This window comes from Myiozetetes cayanensis, unplaced genomic scaffold (assembly GCF_022539395.1).
Source record: "Myiozetetes cayanensis isolate MyiCay16 unplaced genomic scaffold, myiCay2020 scf5-8, whole genome shotgun sequence".
Taxonomy (NCBI): Eukaryota; Metazoa; Chordata; class Aves; order Passeriformes; family Tyrannidae; genus Myiozetetes; species Myiozetetes cayanensis.
In genome coordinates this window covers 112,696,093-112,714,128 of record NW_026087742.1, presented here as the reverse complement: position 1 = coordinate 112,714,128, position 18,036 = coordinate 112,696,093, and the positions used below count along the sequence as shown (strand labels likewise).

The 18,036-nt window shown below is 49.0% G+C and overlaps 1 protein-coding gene across 2 annotated transcripts in view; it reads right to left on the bottom strand.

The window, feature by feature from the left end:
• The window catches only part of C2CD2 (C2 calcium dependent domain containing 2), a 39,149-nt gene extending 31,507 nt beyond the window's left edge, over positions 1-7,642 (bottom strand). The window contains exons 1-2 of one of the 2 annotated variants that reach the window (XM_050332816.1): positions 7,216-7,642; positions 5,190-5,288 (exon numbers count right to left, since the gene is read on the bottom strand). In XM_050332816.1, coding sequence (XP_050188773.1) covers positions 5,190-5,288; positions 7,216-7,503 — 387 coding nt within the window. In that variant the 5' untranslated portion in view covers positions 7,504-7,642. The remainder of the gene's footprint in view (positions 1-5,189; positions 5,289-7,215) is intronic. The other variant, XM_050332815.1, reaches the window with a different exon arrangement.
• Positions 7,643-18,036: the final 10,394 nt, after the last annotated feature.

The window sequence follows — 18,036 nt, the reverse complement described above, 5'->3', positions numbered from 1 at the left end:
AACTTATCTTCTCAACGGCCACACAGAGTTTGTTTGCTTGCTTAAAACCTTACCATAAGATAATTTTTCCAGTCAGAAACTTGTGCCTTTTGATAGTCACTAACACTCAGCTGTTCAGAAGAAGAATTACATGCTCTTCTTTGTTTACCAGAGCCAATGCCTTAAATTCTTGAGGGGGGGGTTTCTCCAGCCTCTTCACCAGCCCCTCCTTACCCAGCTTACCAAGTGACACAGACCAAAGGAAGGAGAGAAGACAAATGCAGTATCTAACCCAGGCACGGGTGGGTGTGGATTTTTAGGAGCTGGTATCAAAGTGAATCTGCCTGCAAATGCAATGAGACAACCTCAAGTCAGTTTTCCAACTCGGTGGTAAATACCGCGGTGAAGGCAGGGTGAGTGATGGAATGAGTGCAGGAGAGAGAGTTTCCATCTCAGCCACAGAAACAAGGCAGAAACTGATAAAACATGTGAATTTATCCACTCCTTTGAGACCGACACACAGAGATTCAAGTGGGGGGAAAAAAAGGGGAGAGGGGGTAAAACAAACAAGCAAGGAGTACAAGGAAACGGGACAGGAAGAATTTTCAATCCACCTATCAAGTTAAGGGAGTATCAAACAGCGCAAGGACAGGAAGCAGTCCTTACACTTCAGAAGGGGGGAAATAAATAAAAAACAGAAACAGACCTGCTGTTTCAGCCTTGCTGATGTGCAAGTCTCGACAAACCACCTGGGGGACAGCACAGCTGAAGACAGGAGGGCCAGCAGGAGACAACAGAGCCCCGGAGAGGTTTGCCAGTTTGCGCTACAGTAGCTTGGAGAGCAATTCAGTTGCAGAGACAGAATGTACCTGTGTGGGGGTGCTGAGGCATCCCTGCTCCCTGTGCCAAGCCAGGAGATGTGGCACAAGCCTTCAGGAGGCCCACACACATCTGCAGTAGCAACTGGAAGACAAGACAGGCTACCTGACAGTGCCAAAACCAGTGTCACCTCCAGGGAAGCAAACAAGCCCCCACCCTGATGAGCTCCTTGGACAAGACACCCAGTTCTGAATAACCTTGGATCATTGTGTTGTTTTGTCTGTCATTCCCACATGAAGGGGAATGGGGATGGTTTTTTTTTCAAAGGGAGAGGGCAGCGAGCAGGGAGGTGAAAGCTGGAAACAATTTACAAAGGCGCCTGCAAATCAAACCTATTGCATAGCTAACATCCAAAATCCCTCAGGAGAAACCTGAAAGGAAGTGTGACGCTGAGGAAAGTAAGCTGGGAAGTGGCAACATAAAGAAAAACCAGGACAGCACACAGCAAAGCCAAAAAACCTTGAAACGTAGGAAAGAAATGCAATACAAAATATGTAATGTGTGTGTTTGTGTAAGAATTAACAACTACTACTCACACAGAGGACATCTTATCACTGGCAGAACACCACAGGGAGAGAGACCTGAATGCAACAAATCAGATGTCACAGTGTGAAACAGCCACAGGAGAGGCAGATTGGAGCCTAAAACCCCTCAAGTAAGTACTTTCAGGGACTAAAAGAAGCTGTCTCCTTGCACAGTGAGACCTCACCTGTGTCACCTCAGTCACCAAGTTCAAGAACAAGGATTTACTTGGAGCTGCTGCTGAGAATGGAGAGACTTACGAGCCAGGACAACATCGTGAAAGGAGACTTAAGGAGCAACTTATGTAGCCAAGCTAAACAAAAGCTGGAAGGAAATATAATTCCTTCATAATACATTTACTGACAGCAAGAACCATGGAAGAAGAATAAACACAGTAAGGATAAAAGGTTATACTAGTACAGAAACTTAAAAAAAAAAAAAAAAAGAAAAAATATAAAAGCTGCATGGGCCATAATTCCACCTAGGTTTGTAAAAAAAAAACAACCACCCAGTCATTAAAGCAGCAAAGCTCTGGGACAGCTTTTCAAGCAAAACTGGAGGTAAAAGACAATATAGCAACTTATTATCACTCATTAAAGGAATGGCACTCTGAAATAAATTTACCCCTTTCCATTTAAGCATGAAGCAGAAGAAGAAAGGAGAATTCTGTGGTTGCCTGCTCCATCCAAACCCTCTGTGCCAAGTCCCCAGCAAGAGAATCTTCCTTTTTGTTGCCTTTTTTGTCGCTGTCACTGTTGAGAAGTTCAAATCCTCTGGAAACAGACAGCACTGATGGAAAGGCTGGCAGAAACAGCTAAGAATATTCCTAATGTTTACTTTATCAAAACAAAACAGCCAATACCACACAACGAAAACAGGCCACTTCATTCTATATGTTTAGGCTCCAGCCCAAAACTGGGAGTGAAGGCGACACATAAACAGAGGCTTTATCGAGGAGCAGTGTGGTGTAAGCTTCAGCCACAGAGCAGCTCTGTTCCCACCACAACAGCTTTGGCCAAGCTGAGAGGCAGCAGCATTCCAGCCGTGTCTGCAGCATTTCACTGCGCAGCACACGCAGCGTCACCATGGAGTTTCAGCTTCTTCAAGGCCAGGACAGTGGGTACATACCTAAGGACTGCAGGGGCCAGCCCATGTCCTGGTCATAAACAGGGCTGGCAGCAGTAATATAATAATTACAGTCTGCCTGGCTGTTTTTTTTGGAGCAAGACTTCCCAGGCTCATCACCTGGTGAGCTCCACGGCCCAGCATGCAAGAGGACAGGGGACCACCCACCTGACAGAGGCCTCCATCAACACACAGCTGCACGAGAGCATTGCACATCCCATGTTTACTGCTATTTTGATCCCTCACCCTCAATCCTCTGCTTCCTTGGGTGGCCACAACCCTTCTGATGCAAGGTTCAAAGTCGCATTTGGAACGACATGCAGTAAATCAAACCCTGGCTGCCGAGCCGGGGCACCCACACGCTCCTGCCGCGCAGATCACAAGTAAAGCAGCACGTCGAACAGGTTGCAGGAAAAGAGTCTTGTGTGAGCTGATGCCTCAGGCAAGTGCAGAGCCCTGTGGGATGCTACAACACTCATAAACACACAGCACGTGGTCACAAACTGCATCCAGAGCCAGTCACACCAGTAGAGAACTTACAAACACGTACCAGAAGCTTCAGTTTGGACAAACTGCAAAGAGATGTTTCAATTTCATATGCAAATACTGAGAGCTTGAAGAGCAAGGGGAGGGGAAGAAAACACCACAAAAAAACCCTTTGGACCCTGATATTACCTGAGGAATATGTAAGAGACAATTATCATATAAGAGAACTCCTGAGGTGTTTAGAGAAAGGTATGCATTTAAGGAAGAAGGGAAAGTAGGTACCAGAGTGCCACTCTAAGGTTATTATACACTGAAATTCAAATAAATACTGAGGTTGCAACCTTAACTGAAAGAGTAAGAATAATTTAGAGAAATTCTTCCAGCAGCTGTGCACAAGGCTATAGAAATGGTTTTTTTGGAACAGTTCAGAACAACCCAGAGGATGAAAGCAAACCTGGTTTAGTTGAATAAATTTTTAAATGTGCTTATATTTAAGCTGCTTTGAAACCACATCAGATTGCTGTCTGCAGTGCAACAGCTCGATTAACATGCTCAAATGGTTCAACCAAAGGTCAGAGAGAAGGACCAGAGACTGCACAAGGGAGGGTGGAGGATTCCAAAGCCACAGGTAGTGAGATAGAGAAGTTCCCTGCATTCAGGCTGCCACAGAGTCAGCCCCTGCTCCTTCCTGCTGCCCAAACTTCACCACAGCAGGGGAAGGTGCCCACAGGGCACTGTGGGCACTAACTTACCTCCCTGCTATGGCTGTCAGAACCTACAGGGTAACAACACCCAGGTCAGCTGAGGACTGAAGCAGAACGTTCCCTGGGTACGACAAGACTTCAAGGGAATCCAGGACTGCAGCACTGTGCTTTGGTTCTGGCACACAGGCTGGAGATGATGATGCTCTCACGGCCCAAGGGCAGCCAGAAGGCCCAGACCCCCTCCTGGCCTTCTCCCATGCACACACATTTGCAGGCCTGCCCAATTTCCAGCAATGTTTTAGAAACGTTGCCCTGCAAGACAACAGTTTCTTGAGCTGTTATCTGCCAGCTTCTACTCGCAGCAGATCCGGTGCTGGCTTCACCTAGCAGCCCCCTCTCCTTACAATTCCCCATCGTGGTGTCTTCCAGTGGCACAGAGTTAACACTTGTGTCACCTCTACAGCCCCACTAAATCCAGTCTCTCCACCCCCATTTCTGGGAGGGAAGAAAAAACAACAAAAACATCCCACCAAATAAAAAGAGAGAAAACAAGTGCACAAACAACTTTACAAGTTCACAATCCCCCAGCTGCCACCAGTCAGGGTGTGCCTCTAAGTTGTGTATCAGGCAGATAAGCATGCATAGTTTTCAGAGGAATCATAGTAGAGCTGCTTAACATCTAAATCAGACAAGCAAAGCAAAATAACAGAGCAAAACTAAAAGAAAAGCTGCAGGCTAATTTGATGCAGGTGCCTAAAGCTGAGCACAAGCTCGGATGTAAGTAGCACTTACAGCCACTAGGACAAAAAAGCAGAATAATAATAAGCATACATAAATCTTTTTTTTCCCTTTTAATGCATTTTTGCCCTTTTTAAAGAGCCACATTCTGCCTTGTTTTAATTTCACAGGCACTGAAACACCTGCCAGTTTGTGCAATGGGAGAGGAAGAAGGAAATCACTTGCTCCTCACAGGATTCAGCCCAGCCAAGACTTCACCCCCAGGACTTTGCACCTCTTCCACTGATCCTTACCCAGCTCCCACTTATGAAGCAAACCTGTCATCAGCCACACAAACAACAAGAGGCAGGCAAAGATGTTTTCCTATCCCGCAGGAGAAATGTCCCTTTCTTTCTTTCTTTCTTTGTGGAGTCCCCTCCCCACTCTTCAACAACAGGCTGGGGAGCCATCCCAAGGACTGTGTAGGTGGGGGAGAGGGCTCTGCTCTATGAGCTCATGGAGGGCGTACCCATAAATTTGGCATAACCCTGTTTATTTATTGTTCATTTGGTATAAGCCCTGGAGCACCTTCTGCTCATGACCTGCAAAAGAAGTGAATCAATGCAGAGGTTTATTAGAGAGGCAGCCTCTTACCAGCCTCAGCAAACGTGGGTCAAGGGTACAGGAGTATTGACAAATAAAGCTCCCACTGACGCTAATAAAAGTTTACGTTTCCTGCCCCAAAGTACACTGGAACACAAGGAATCCAAAGTTTACCTTCTCTTCAGCTGACTTTACAACACTAATTACTTCTTTAACTGCCAGCTCAAGTGGCTCTGGTGGGTCATCTTCCTCAAACGTGAGCAGCTGAGAATCCTGAGAAAGAAGGAAAAAAAAAACCATCCATCATTAGGTGACGAAGCCATTGCTTGAAAACAAGTGATAAAAAATGCACCGCCAGTCAAGTTCCTGGAATTGCAAATGTATGTCAAAACTTCTGTGTATTAATTGCACGACACCTCACTACATAATATAGGGTAGAGCTTGGAAACATATACTTAGGACATAACCGTGGGCCTAATCATAACTCATCCTTGCAGCAGAATACCAAGGTGCACAGCACAGTGCAGGGCAAAGCAACAGCGAAACTGCTCCTCTTGAGTAAGGATTTTATCAGTGCTGCAGTTTGAAAAGGCCTGTTTGCTTTGGCCCAATAATACGGCCGCACTAGGCTGTGCCAAAACTGAGAAGCCCCAAATAATCATCCTGCAGAGGTGAGGAAAGAAGGCTTCTCCTCCCCGGTCCTCCCTGTCTGTGACGGCAGGCAGCGCTGACAGCCACCCAGCCTCCACACAAGACAGCGAAGGGGAAGGCAGCGTTTTGGCAAGTGAGGTCATACTTTGAGAAGCATCAGCGCTGCATTCCCCACCTGCTCCCCGCTCCCCTCGTCACCCGGCCTTGTTTTCGCACGCAGGAATTTCATTAGCCGAGCGCCGCTGACATTGTTTTGGGAGGCTGACAGCGGGAGCACGGCCACGCTGCAGTGCCAGGCGGGGAACTCGGCGCTCCAGCTGCTCGCCCGGGCAGGGGAAGGGTGTGCGCGTCCCTGTCGGAGCCGCTTCGGTCTCTGCTCGGGGACGGGAAGCTGCCACTTGTGCCCGGTTCACTTTCAGTTCCCAGCACCTGTGCCCGAGCTGTCTGGGCTCTTCTCTCCCGCAACCCGCAGGGCAAACCTTCGTTTCTCAGCACAGCCCGTGCTTTTCTCGGCACGCATATTTTGAAAGGGCGGACGAAGTATTTTCCTCCCACTGCCCTAACTCACGGTGGCATTCGGAAAGTGTTAAATTTATATCCCTTATCTTTCACTCACACATGGTGCCCCACTCTTCCTTCTCCCCTGACGTGCAAGAAGAACGGAACCTCCCAGGTCTAAGAGGTCTCCCCCAGGGAGAGGGATGTGAGGAAATTTGGAGACCTGGGGACATGCCGCTTCCTAGATAGTTTAGCCTCAGCATTTTCCACTGACATGACAAGGGTTCAGTCCTCAGGACAAGGAAATCAGGTTGCCACAGCCTCGCCTAAGCTCTTCACCTCTTAGACCCGGGCATGCCACTACACACCAACGAGCAGGATCCCACGCTGTGCCCTTTGCAGGAAGGGCAGGTTGGGATGGGAAGGAATGCCAGCCACGTCTCGTGCATCCTCCCTGCCCCAGGCTAAAAGCAAACCGACCAAACCCTGAGCATCCCACCATCCAGCGGGTCTGAGGGACGCCAGCCTTTGGAGTCACACTACACACACACACACACACGGAGTGAGCAGGGCCTGAGGCAACACGGGGGAAGCCCAGCTCTGGGAATTATTTGCCGAAGGACGGGCCGCAGGCCCAGGCCAGGAAGTTTCCATTGTTTCCTCCTCCCCACGCCCGAACAATGTTATCGGCGGTGGGAACCCCTGCCAGGGGCTGCGGGGGTCGCGGCTTCCCTTCCTCCCCCATCCTCCCCAGCTCCCACGCGTGCGCCCATCCCGTGCCTCTGCCCGGCTCCTTCCTGCAAACCCCCGCCGAGCAGCCACCAAACGCACACGTGTAAATACACAGACACACGGAGGGGCAGGAACACGCCGGCAACACCCTCCGGGTTTATCCCCGGAGCAAATCGCGGCGCCCCTAGGAGCGGGGACAGCCCGGAGCCGCGTCCCCCCCACCCCCATCCCGGCGAGCGCGGGGAGCCGCCCGCAGCATCCCGGCCGGGCATCCCCCCCCCTCTCCCATCCCTCCCTCACCTGCATCCCCAGCACTCACCGCCCGCTCCGCCGCCTCGGCCCGCAGCGCGGCCACCCAGGCCCGGCGCCACTGCCGCCTCCAGCTGCCCCGCGACAGCGCCCAGGCCAGCACCGAGCCGCCCTCGTCCAGCAGCTCGTCCCGCGGAGCGGGAGCGGCGGGAGCCGGCACAGGCGGAGGGCGGCGGCGGCGCAGCGCCAGCAGCGCGTACTGCACCAGGTACACGGCCAGCGTGGCCAGCGCCGCCACGAACAGGGCGACCAGCGCGCCCCAGCGCAGCTCGGCCAGCCCGCCCGGCAGCCACGCCATGGCTGAGCATAATGGGGGCCGCGGCTCCGGAGCCTTCTCCGCGGAGCGCTCGGCGGCGGCCGCAGCCCCGCGCTCGGCTCGACCCTGCGGGCGGCGCAGGGACCGCCGGAGCGGAGCGGAGCGGAGCGGATGGGATGGATCGGATGCCCCGGGACGCGCCGCCTGCCCCGCCCGCCCACGGCGCAGTCCCCGCCCCGGGGCGGCGTGGGGGGAACCCGGACACGGCCACGGGCGCAGACACGGCCCCGGGGATGGCCCCGACCGGCGCGGGCGGTGCCTGCGGGGAGGGACGAGGGGGTGGTGATGGGGTTGCGGTGATGGGTGTCTGGTGCCCCCGCGGGTAGAGGGGCTCGTGGTGGGCTCCCGGTGCCCCGGGGGATAAAAGGGTCTTGGAGCGGGCTCCTGGTACGCTGGGTGTAAGAGGGGTTCGTGCTGGACGCCTGGTTCTCGGAGGTAGATGGGGGTAGAGGGGCTCGGTGTGGGCGCCCAGTGCCCCGGGGGTAAGAGAGTCTTGGGGTGCGCTCCTGATGCCCCAGGGGTAGAGGGGCTCGGAGTGGGCGCCTGGCGATGCAGGGATAAGAGGGGTTCGGGGTGGATGCCTGGTACCCCGGGTGTAGGAGGGGTTCTGGATGGATGTCTGGTGCCCTGGGAATGGGAGGGGTTCGGGATGGGTGCCTCGTGCCCTCAGAGTGGATGCCTGGTGCCCCAGGGGGATAGAGGGGCTCTGGGTGGGCTCCTGGTGCTCTGGGGTGAGAGGGGCTCGGGGTGGGCAGGGAGCAGGTGCTCCCTGAGCCAGCGATTCTCTCCAAAACCCGGGCAGAAGGGGATGAGAAGAGCGCTCCCAAGGATGGGCCAAAAGGGGGAGTTTTGGTAGGGAGAGTGAAGACAGAAGTGTTAAATATAATATTTTTTGTTGGTTTTTTTGTGCAGCAAAAGGTTTCCCCTTGCACTGGCGTGCCGTTTGCACACTAAGCAACAACTGGGAATGAAAAGCCACGTGAACAGCCCTGCTCACCTTTGCACACATAAATAACCCTTTTGATGCCACTTGTGGGCACAAGGTGGGTCTGGCTCCCTCCCCCAGAAAGGAAGATCATATAATCTTTGTGTTCAGGAGGCTCAGGTTTACTCACCTGGTTTGTGGCAAAATGATGAATCCCAGTGGATGACATTCCACACTTCCCCTCTGTACCAAACAAGCATTCCAGAGGAAGGCACCCCTTTACACGTCAGGATAACACTTGGGGGTCTGGGACTGGCCTTCACAGGCTGAGGGAACAGCCAAGGAGATTACAAGCCATTTATTTTCCCCCCTGCCTCCTATGGAAGGGTGAACATGAGCTTCCCTTTTTTTCCCAGTGCCTCCCCATCTCCTCTGCTCAGGATGTCAAACTAACTGGGAGGAGGAAAACCCCAGTTCTGTGTTTCTTTGTGATCTGCAAGCCTGGAACATCGATTCAGGACTAAGTACTTTCTGCAGACTGTGCTGAATGACTGTTGTTATCAGTAGGAGGTTTGCGATAAAGGGGAGGAAATTGTGTTTTGATAGTAAATAAAAGTTCCAGAATTATTTATTTTTGCCATATTCAGTTTCAGTGAGTTCCTGTTTGGTTTTCAGAGTGCTGCCTTATCAGCTTATCGCTATTTGTGTCCTCATTTTTTTCCTGCCTTTTTTTTTCGTGCTCTGTCTATGCTTATCCCTGGCAGCTCCCATCCAAAGAACCTCACCTGAATTTTTTTTCCCAGTCCATGTGCTAAAACAACCAGTCATTGAGGCTGTGATGAGGTGCAGAAGCCACGTGGACTCACAGACCAGACAGCAAAGGCTTGTTTGCTGGACATTTTCAAGCACATTCATGGCTAGAAGCGAAGATAAGAAGGAAAGGGAGGAGAGTACTTGGCAGAATCACGGAAAGGTTGTGGATGGAAGGGACCTCTGGAGGTCAGATGGTCCAGCCCCCCGTTCCAATCAGGGCCACCCAGAGCCCGTTGTCCAGGACCATGTCCAGATTGATGGCTTTTGAATATCTCCCTGGACTCTACAACTTCTCTGAACAACCTGTTCCAGTGCTTGGTCACCCTCACAGTGAAAAGGTGTGTTTCAGTTCGTGCCCCTTGCATCTTGTTCTGTCCCTTGGGAACCACTGAAAAGAGCCTGACTCTGTCCTCTTTTCACCCTCCCTTCAGACATTTATATACATTGATAAAATCCCCTCCCTGGGACTTCTCTTGCTTCTCCCCCCCCCAGTACCCTCAGCCTTTCCTCATATGGGAGATGCTCCAGCCCATTAATCATCTTAGTGGCCTTTCAGTGGACTCTCTCTGGTGGAGAAACAGCATTTCAGGTGTGGTCTCACCACTGCTGAGAAGAGGAGAAGGATTTACTCCCCTCAGCCTGCTGGCAGCACTCCTCCTAGTACAGTCGAGGATGCCATTTGCCTTCTTTGCTGGAAGGACATTTGTGGGCTCATGTTAAATTTGCAGTTGACCAGGACCCACAGGTCCTTTCCACAAGGCTGCTTTCCAGCCAACTGGCTCCCAGCATGTGCTGGTGGCTGGAGTTGTTCCTCCCTGGGTGCAGGACTGCATGGGTCCCCTTGCTGAACTTTGTAAGATATTGTCAGCCCATTTCTCCAGCCTGTCCACATCCCTCTGGATGGCACAACTCCCTGCTGTGTCAGCCATGCCTCCCAATTTTGTGTCACCAGTGAATTTGCCAAAGATACACTCTGCCCCACCATCCAGATCATTAACAGAGCTGTCGAACAGGACTGAACCCAGTATTGGCCCCTGGGGTCACCACTAGTCACAGGCCTCTATCAGTCTTTGTGCCATTGATCATCACCCTCTGGGTCCAGCCCTTCAGCCAGTTTTCAGCCCGCCTCACTGTCTGCTCATCCAGCCCGTGTTTCATCAGCTTCTCCGTGAGGATCTGATGGCAGACAGTGTCAAAAGTCTCAGCAGACAATGTCCACTGCTCTCCCCTTGTGGGCCAAACCAGCAGTTTCATTGTATGAGTTTATACTGTTGGTCAAGCACGACTTGCCTTTGGTGAGACCCTCCTGATTGTGACTGACCACCTTGTTCCTCATAGGTGTGCAAGTAGGGTCCAGGCTTAGCTGCTCCATCACCCTCTCAGGGATCAAGCAAGGCTGACTCCTCCATTCTGCCTTTCTTGGAGCTGGGAGTGGTGTTTGCTTTCCTCCAGTCCTTGGGCATTTCTCCCAGTTGCCGTGGTCATTCAAAGATGATGGAGAGTGGCCTTGTGATGAGATCTCCCACCTCCCTCAGCACTTGTGGGTGCATCCCATCAGGCCCAGAGGACTCACATATATCCCATTTGCTTAAGCATTCCCTGGCCTGATCCTCCTTCACCAAGGGTGCATCTTCTTTGCTCCATACTCTCACCTTGGTCTCTGGAGCCTGGGGTTCCTGAAGGGCCACTACACCAACATTTAATACAGTGTTTTAGGACACGAGGGCTCGGCCTCTGGGAGGAGGATCAAGTTCCTGCCTGAGAAGCAATTGGATAGTTTTGTGTTATAAATACATTGTCCACATTTGCACCTATAAGCTTAACAGGGCCAGAACATGGTTTTATCTGCTGCAGTTGGTTTACTGTAAGGATATAAGAAGAATGGGTAGATGTCAAAGTATTTGCCTGGGACACAGGGAAAGCCCACGCTCCACTCACTGACCAGACAGCAGGCAGGTAATTTAGGGTACACCTGCATGGTACCAGGGAGCAAACTGGAACAACCAGAGGCATCTTAGCACAGCTCTGTACATAGATTAACTGGCCCTGTTGAGAGACCAGACTGGTTAGGTGGGCTAATTTCAAGATCTAGACCAGTATCTTTGCTGTACCAGCTTTCCTCCTTCAGGTTTCCTGGTGCAACACTGCATTGTGGCACACAAACCTTCCCTCAGCTTGTCCCATGTTTCAGTTGCCTGCATTTATCACATAGGCAGTTTTCTTTAACTGGCAGGAATTTTTGTGAGTCTAATTAGTGAATGTGAAATGGCAAGAGAGACTAAAGGATAACACTGAGATGTTAGGAACAGTTTTCCTTCACAGAACTTTATCAGCTATCTTGTTGCTAGAGATACTTCACATTTTTACTTTCGAAGGATACAAAAAATACGTAGTAGCTAATATTTAGTTATTTTCCTTTTCTACGCACCTTGTGAACTCGGAATAGCCCTCTCTGAACTTTCAGGATCTTACCCATCAAAGCACAGCTCTGAGGATGTGATCAGTAAAGTAATTAGTTTTTCATAATTCTGTGTACTTTGAAGCTAGGAGCTGTGAGTCTGACTTGCTCCTAGGCCCTGATAGGTGCTATATTTTTATTAAGCAACTTCTGTATTTCCCAAATCCCAGATTTCATTTTAACTAGCAAGTCATATATATATATCTATACAGAGATATATATAAATATCTCTATATCTAGATATCTAGATATCTATCAGAAACATAAAATGAGGGAGATTGATACAGAGTTCATTTTATAAGGGTTGTGGAACAAGAGAGTTATAAATGCATCATTCACTGTGGTTGCCTCGCATGTCCTGTTTTGGTCCTTTGAAGCACGAATTTTGTGAACTGTTTCGCTCTGTTTTGGAAAGGCAGAAGAAAACTGCAGGCCTGGGGCTTCCTCTGACCTAGACTGATGTCAGAATAGTTCTAGAACGTTCTGCTGGTAGAGCTGCCTGAGGCACACGAGCAACAAAGAAACATCTCACTGGCTCAATAGTGCTGCCAGGGTCTGCATCTGTCCTGGATGCTCTTTTTCACCCTGCAGACGGAAGGTAGGCAGAATTTTAGCACCTTGACTGTTGGTTTGAACTTTCAGCTTTGTTGCAGGTGGGTGGAATTGTGGCTGGGACTTGACACAGGTAAATGTGTGTGGCAGGGTGGGACAGAACAGGGCATACACTCAAATCCACCACGTGGAATCTGAGATCACCCCGAGTCCCATGGCACAGATGTAAGGAAAGGGAACAGGATGAAATCACAGCTGTTTTACTCAATTTAATTTTTAAAGCTGTGAGCAGAACAATGGGGAAAAAAATATTATGGACTAGGTTCAATCACTGCAATTAAATGATTACTTACAAGAAGATCACAATGCACAGAGATAAAATCTACCCAAACCTTTCCCACTGATTCTCTGCCTCTGAGCCCCAGAGTATATTTTCTACACATGAAAGAAAAAGAAGGTTTGTAAGAGGCCACGCATTCAGTCTAACTCAAAGTCTGAAACAAGTGCTTTGTCAGGGCAGTATAATAGTGTGAGAAATGCTTAGTTTGGCCAGCAGAGCTCTATCCAGTGTTCCAGGACTCCTTCACTGCTCTGCCAGAGACAGGTAACAGGCACGTCCTTCCACCTGCTGCCTGTGGCAAGTTTGCTCAGGAGGGCAAGCAGAGGCACAGTCCTAAAGCCAGAAGATGGTCCTGTCCATATGTGCACTCTCCAGCCTGTTTTCTGTAGCCCCTCTCCAGGTGACATTCAGCACCTGTGACACATTTCACCTCTTTTGAGTCAATACTTTTGAGGCTTCGTGACAGCTGTCTGAGAAGGAGAGTGGTGGGTGTGCAAAGACATGGAGAGAGGGCCAGGTGGGATGCCCAGAGAAGCCTCCTTGGAAGGAGTTCCAGAGAACACAATTTTCTTAATGAAGAAGCCTTGCTCCATACACAAAAAGCTCAGAGATGATGACATCATTAGACCTCCGCGTTGACTCCTCTCATTTTCAGTTCTCCTCCAAAACCAGGAGACACCTTATCTGTCCAAAGACCAAAGAAAAAAGTGGCATGTCCACCATGACCTCACAGTTAGGAAAACTTCAGCTCATTTAGGTCATTCAGTTCTTCTCTGCCCAAATGCCTACATCTCTTAATTGCTTAAGAGGACATGCTGCCAGGAGCCGAGCTTTTCATTAGATCAGAAAAATTGCTTTTATGGCTTTGTTATTATAAATGGTATTAACATACAGTCCTGGTCCTAAAAATGTCTTGGAAAAACAACCATGCCCCGTGAATATAATTGTTGACAAACTGGCTAAGCTTCAAAGCAAATGGGTCACAATGTTCCATTTTTACCAATCATGATTTTGAATTATGTATTTAGACATAAAGCAAAGCTGCAGAGCCACGTTTAAATTCTATCAGAACCACGGGCCCAAGCTGGTACACCTTGGATACTTTACTTTCTTTTGGAACCATTCACGCACTAGAAATACAACCTATCAAGAGGTTGTGGTTTAACCCCAAAACCAGAACACAAGGAAAAAGAACATGAGAAAACAGGGAAATAATGGCACCATGGTGTTTGTATTCATTGCACCACACCAGTATTCCACCCATTAATTTTATAAATGTAATTTATAAGTGTAATAATTTTGTCATATTATAACAATTTTGCTTTTCCTTGAAGGATCATACTTTTCCATATCTCCAGATTCAACTCAAAAGAGAGAAGGTTTAGATTAGATAAAAGGAAGAAATTCTTCCCTGTGAGGGTGGGGAGGCCCTGGCACAGGTTGCCCAGAGAAGCTGTGGCTGCCCCATCCCTGGAAGTGTTCAAGGCCAGGTTGGACAGGGCTTGGAGCAACCTGGGCTAGTGGAAGGTGTCCCTGCCCATGGCAGGGGGTTGGAACTGGGTGATCTTTAAGGCCTCTTCCAACCCAAACCACTCAGTGATTCCGTGATTCAACATCTGGTAATTAATCCGCTCCTAAGTGATAACGATTTTGCAAAAGGAGCAAAGGCAAACAACAGACATTTTGTCTGGAATTGCTGACAATTGCATTTCTTTTACCACCTGCATCTGACACTGCAATGGAAGAAGGAAAATTATTTTCGAGACTGTTATTTTTTTCTATGATGATGACTCTTCAAAAATATATTTACCGAACTTCAGTAAAATACATGAGCTTTTACAAACTAAAACACGACAGACAAGCTTGGTTTTTCTCTTTCTTTCCCCATTATATTCACCGCTTCTATTCTCTCCACCAGAGAGCGCCAGGATCCCCAGAGGTGGTGATGCTGGAATTGTGAGGATGCAGTACTCTGAGCCTCCTTCCTCAAGGACGGCACTCCAGACACGACGGGGGATTCCAGCTTCGGGAATTTTCTCGCCTGAGGGTTAATTTAGGCTCAGAGTTGTGTCCAAATGGTTCAGGCTTCCCACGTCCAAGCTAGAGATGAAGAATCTCCAGACAAGAAACTACTGGCGAGATTAGTGCCTCTCCTAAATCTTGGGCTCCAGCCCAGGAGATGGTGGTGACTTCCCGGGAATGTGGGCTTCTCCCATGCAGTAAAAACACTCGTGTGCCCCTCAGATCTTTGAGGACACCAAGACCAGCTGGCTTTGGGCATCAGAAAGAAGATGGGACTTGGCTAGCAGTAAAAGAGACCTTAAAGCTTTAGACTGAGAGCAGCATCTTTTCAAGGAATTTTGTAGGAAACCAACAGCAAGAGTAAGAAAGGCTTTGGAAAAACTCAGAACCCTCTCAGAGACAAGTGAAAATGCTCCAACTCAGCTAGACAGCTAAGAAAATCCAAGGGCATGTGCCAATTTTGTGTCAATTTGTCAGTCCCAGAGCACGTTCCCAGGGGTACTGGGCTATGGCTGAAACATTTGAGTCTGGAGCACGTGGCTCACTCCTAACATGGTTATACAAATCCAGGGGTGATACCATTTGTTGTGGCCCCAGCAAAGGGCAGAAAGCTGTAAACTCTTCAGTCCTGAGGTCACATTATGTACAAGTGTGTTGACTTTACGTGACCACAACAGGTGCTGACTGCAACTAATGCTCCTGCATTTCCTCAGGCTGGGAGAGACTGGCCTCCTCCTTGGCATTCCCAACAGGGAGCCAAGGATTCAGGAGCCTGGAGATGCACCTCACTCCTACTCCCAGCTGTCAGCCAGGCACAAACCACACTGCTTAGTGAAGGGAATGCCAGACAAGACACCTTTGGGGCAAAGTGTGTTGTGACACACCTTTGGCCTAACAGGGGATTTTATCCCAACCAATTTCCACGTAACTAAGCCATATTTAAGCACACTCATGTGCATTTTTATATACACAAATGCATGTATACAGAGAGAGGGCTTCATCTTCAGTGTGATGCTTCTGAGTGTGGCTCTGCAGGTGGCTGGGATGGTGCAGTCCTTTGTTTCTGGCTCCTCCTAATGCCTGTACACAGCATTAGAGGTACAGAAGAGATTATAGGATCATGTCCATAAAATGAATGTTCCATGTGATTCTCCCCTTCTTGAGCCTTGTATTTGGTAAAAAAACCTTCCCGATTTCAAATCTCATTTTAATATCTGTGAATCTCCTCCAGACTTATTCAGAGTGCCAGTTTAGTGATTTTACATCATGTTTTTTTTTTCTTTATGCTTTCAAAAAATTCATTTCTGTGCCTCTACGTACCTCAGTCGAATTTTTCCTGAAACAAGTGACCTGAATGCAAGCTAACAAAGCAGATTTTCCTTCTTGTGGGGTTTGGCTGCTCAGCTGATCGATGAGTAAAGAAGAGGCAGCAGCAAACACTGCACAGCTGCAGTTGGCACACCTGGGGAAGCCCTGGGGATGTGCAGTCTCCAAAGCCTGCTCCAGGAGGACCAAAACTTCCCCCGGTGCAAGCCTGTAGAGGAAATATTATTAAACAATCTTATGGGAAGTTTTGCATCCCTTAAACTGTTTTCATAGACTTTATAGCACAGAGTAACGGATGATAAGAGTGACGGAGGCAGTTTCTGTCAGCCAAAAAGGGTTGGAAGGTGCCATACCCAAGGAATACCTCATTCATTAGGGAAAAGAGGAAACCAAAGTGGCCAACCAAAATAGCCATATTCATCACAAATGACACCTTAAAACAGAGTCTGGTTGTTTTTTTTTTTCTTGTAGTTTTTGGCAGGGCCACAGTGTGGGCTCTTCTGTATCTCACATCCTTCTGCTGCTGTCATAGCACTCTCTCTGACCTCTTCTGGCTTGTTGCTCTTTGTTCCTTCCAGAAATATTATCCATGGAGCTCCAATAGCAAAGATGATCCTGTTAGTGTTTGTATATTAAAAAAAAAAAAGAAAAAAAAAGGAAACAAAATATCCTCTGAACAGAAAAGCAAGTAAACATTACTGAATTTGTTTGCAGAGCAACTGTCTTAGAAATGGACAACTGGAATGAGAATAAAAATAGCCACGAAAACAGGTGCAAGTGCTCATGACATTATCTTTTTTATCATTTTGATTTGCTTCTTGAGTTTTATGTCAAATACAGGCAGTATGGTCTCCAGAGTAGGTGTCTTCTGTGAAGGATTTAAGCAGAAGTTTGTCTGCTCTGAAGGACTAATGGAGACAGGCCTGTGTGTTGATCCTAACGGGATGCAGGAAGAGCTGGAGGAGTTCCTTATGCTGAAAGGAGAAAGAGGGAGCCAAATCTCTGGGGATTTAAGACTCTGTGAATGAGTCAGGGAGCAGCTCTCCACCCTCTCTTTGCCTCTTCCACAGCTCACCTACCTTTGGAGCAGCAGGGATGCTCCACGGAGGGACAGGCCAGGAGCCCTTTGTCCCCATTTTCAAATCCTCTTGAGCTTGGAGTGCCCTTTCCAGCCTCGATCCGACCAGTTGGCAGAGCTGGTACTTCAGCTGTGCCCTGTGTTTCACCTGACCCATTGCCCCACTCCCTCTGACCAGACAGTGCACACAGTGACAAGGACTGGGGTGAAAAGGGCACGGAGCTGTTCAGCACAGCCTCTGGCTGCAACTCTCATCCTTCCCACCAAGACCATTCCTTGATATCCAGTCAGGGGTCTGCGGGAAACTTGTGGGAGATTAACTGTGGGGACCTTGTCTCCTCTGTCAAATGTGAGTGAAACTGGTCTGACCAAACTGCACAAGTTAAAAAGAGCAAAGGGAAGCAGACGTGGCGCCCAAGAAGCTGAGAAAACTGGCCTAAGCATTTTGAAAGACAGGTCTTATCTAGTTTGAAGAGGGGAACTGAGTAAACCCTGCTTCCAAAAGATAAAAAGGTCATTTTCTGCACCATGGGAATCCACACATTAGGTTCCCACACAGGGCGTTTTGAAGCGGGAAATACAAGTGGCAAAAGTGCTTTGGAGGAGAGAACTGCAAAATACCATAACATTCCTGACCATGTCCTTCCAAACATCTGTCCCAGTCCACTTTTATAGGAAAGAGACACTCAGTTGATGCGGATTCCCTCCTCAAACTCCCCTTTTAATCTCTGATTTCAGAGGAAGCAAATTTTGGGCTGTGCTCAAGTTTTTAAGGCTGTCTAAAGCAGTTGGTTTTCTTGCATTTTTCCAGTAAAAGGTTCGGTGGGGCACCTACTAAAACAGACAAAAAGACACCATTTTAGCAATGTAAAAGTAGCATTTACGTCCAGCAGGCAGAACAAAAGATGCTTTTTTACAAACACACTTCCCACCCCGCAGACACAATGGTATGAGCAGCAACACCCCACTTTGCCAAGAGATTCCAGCAGAAGACACAGTAA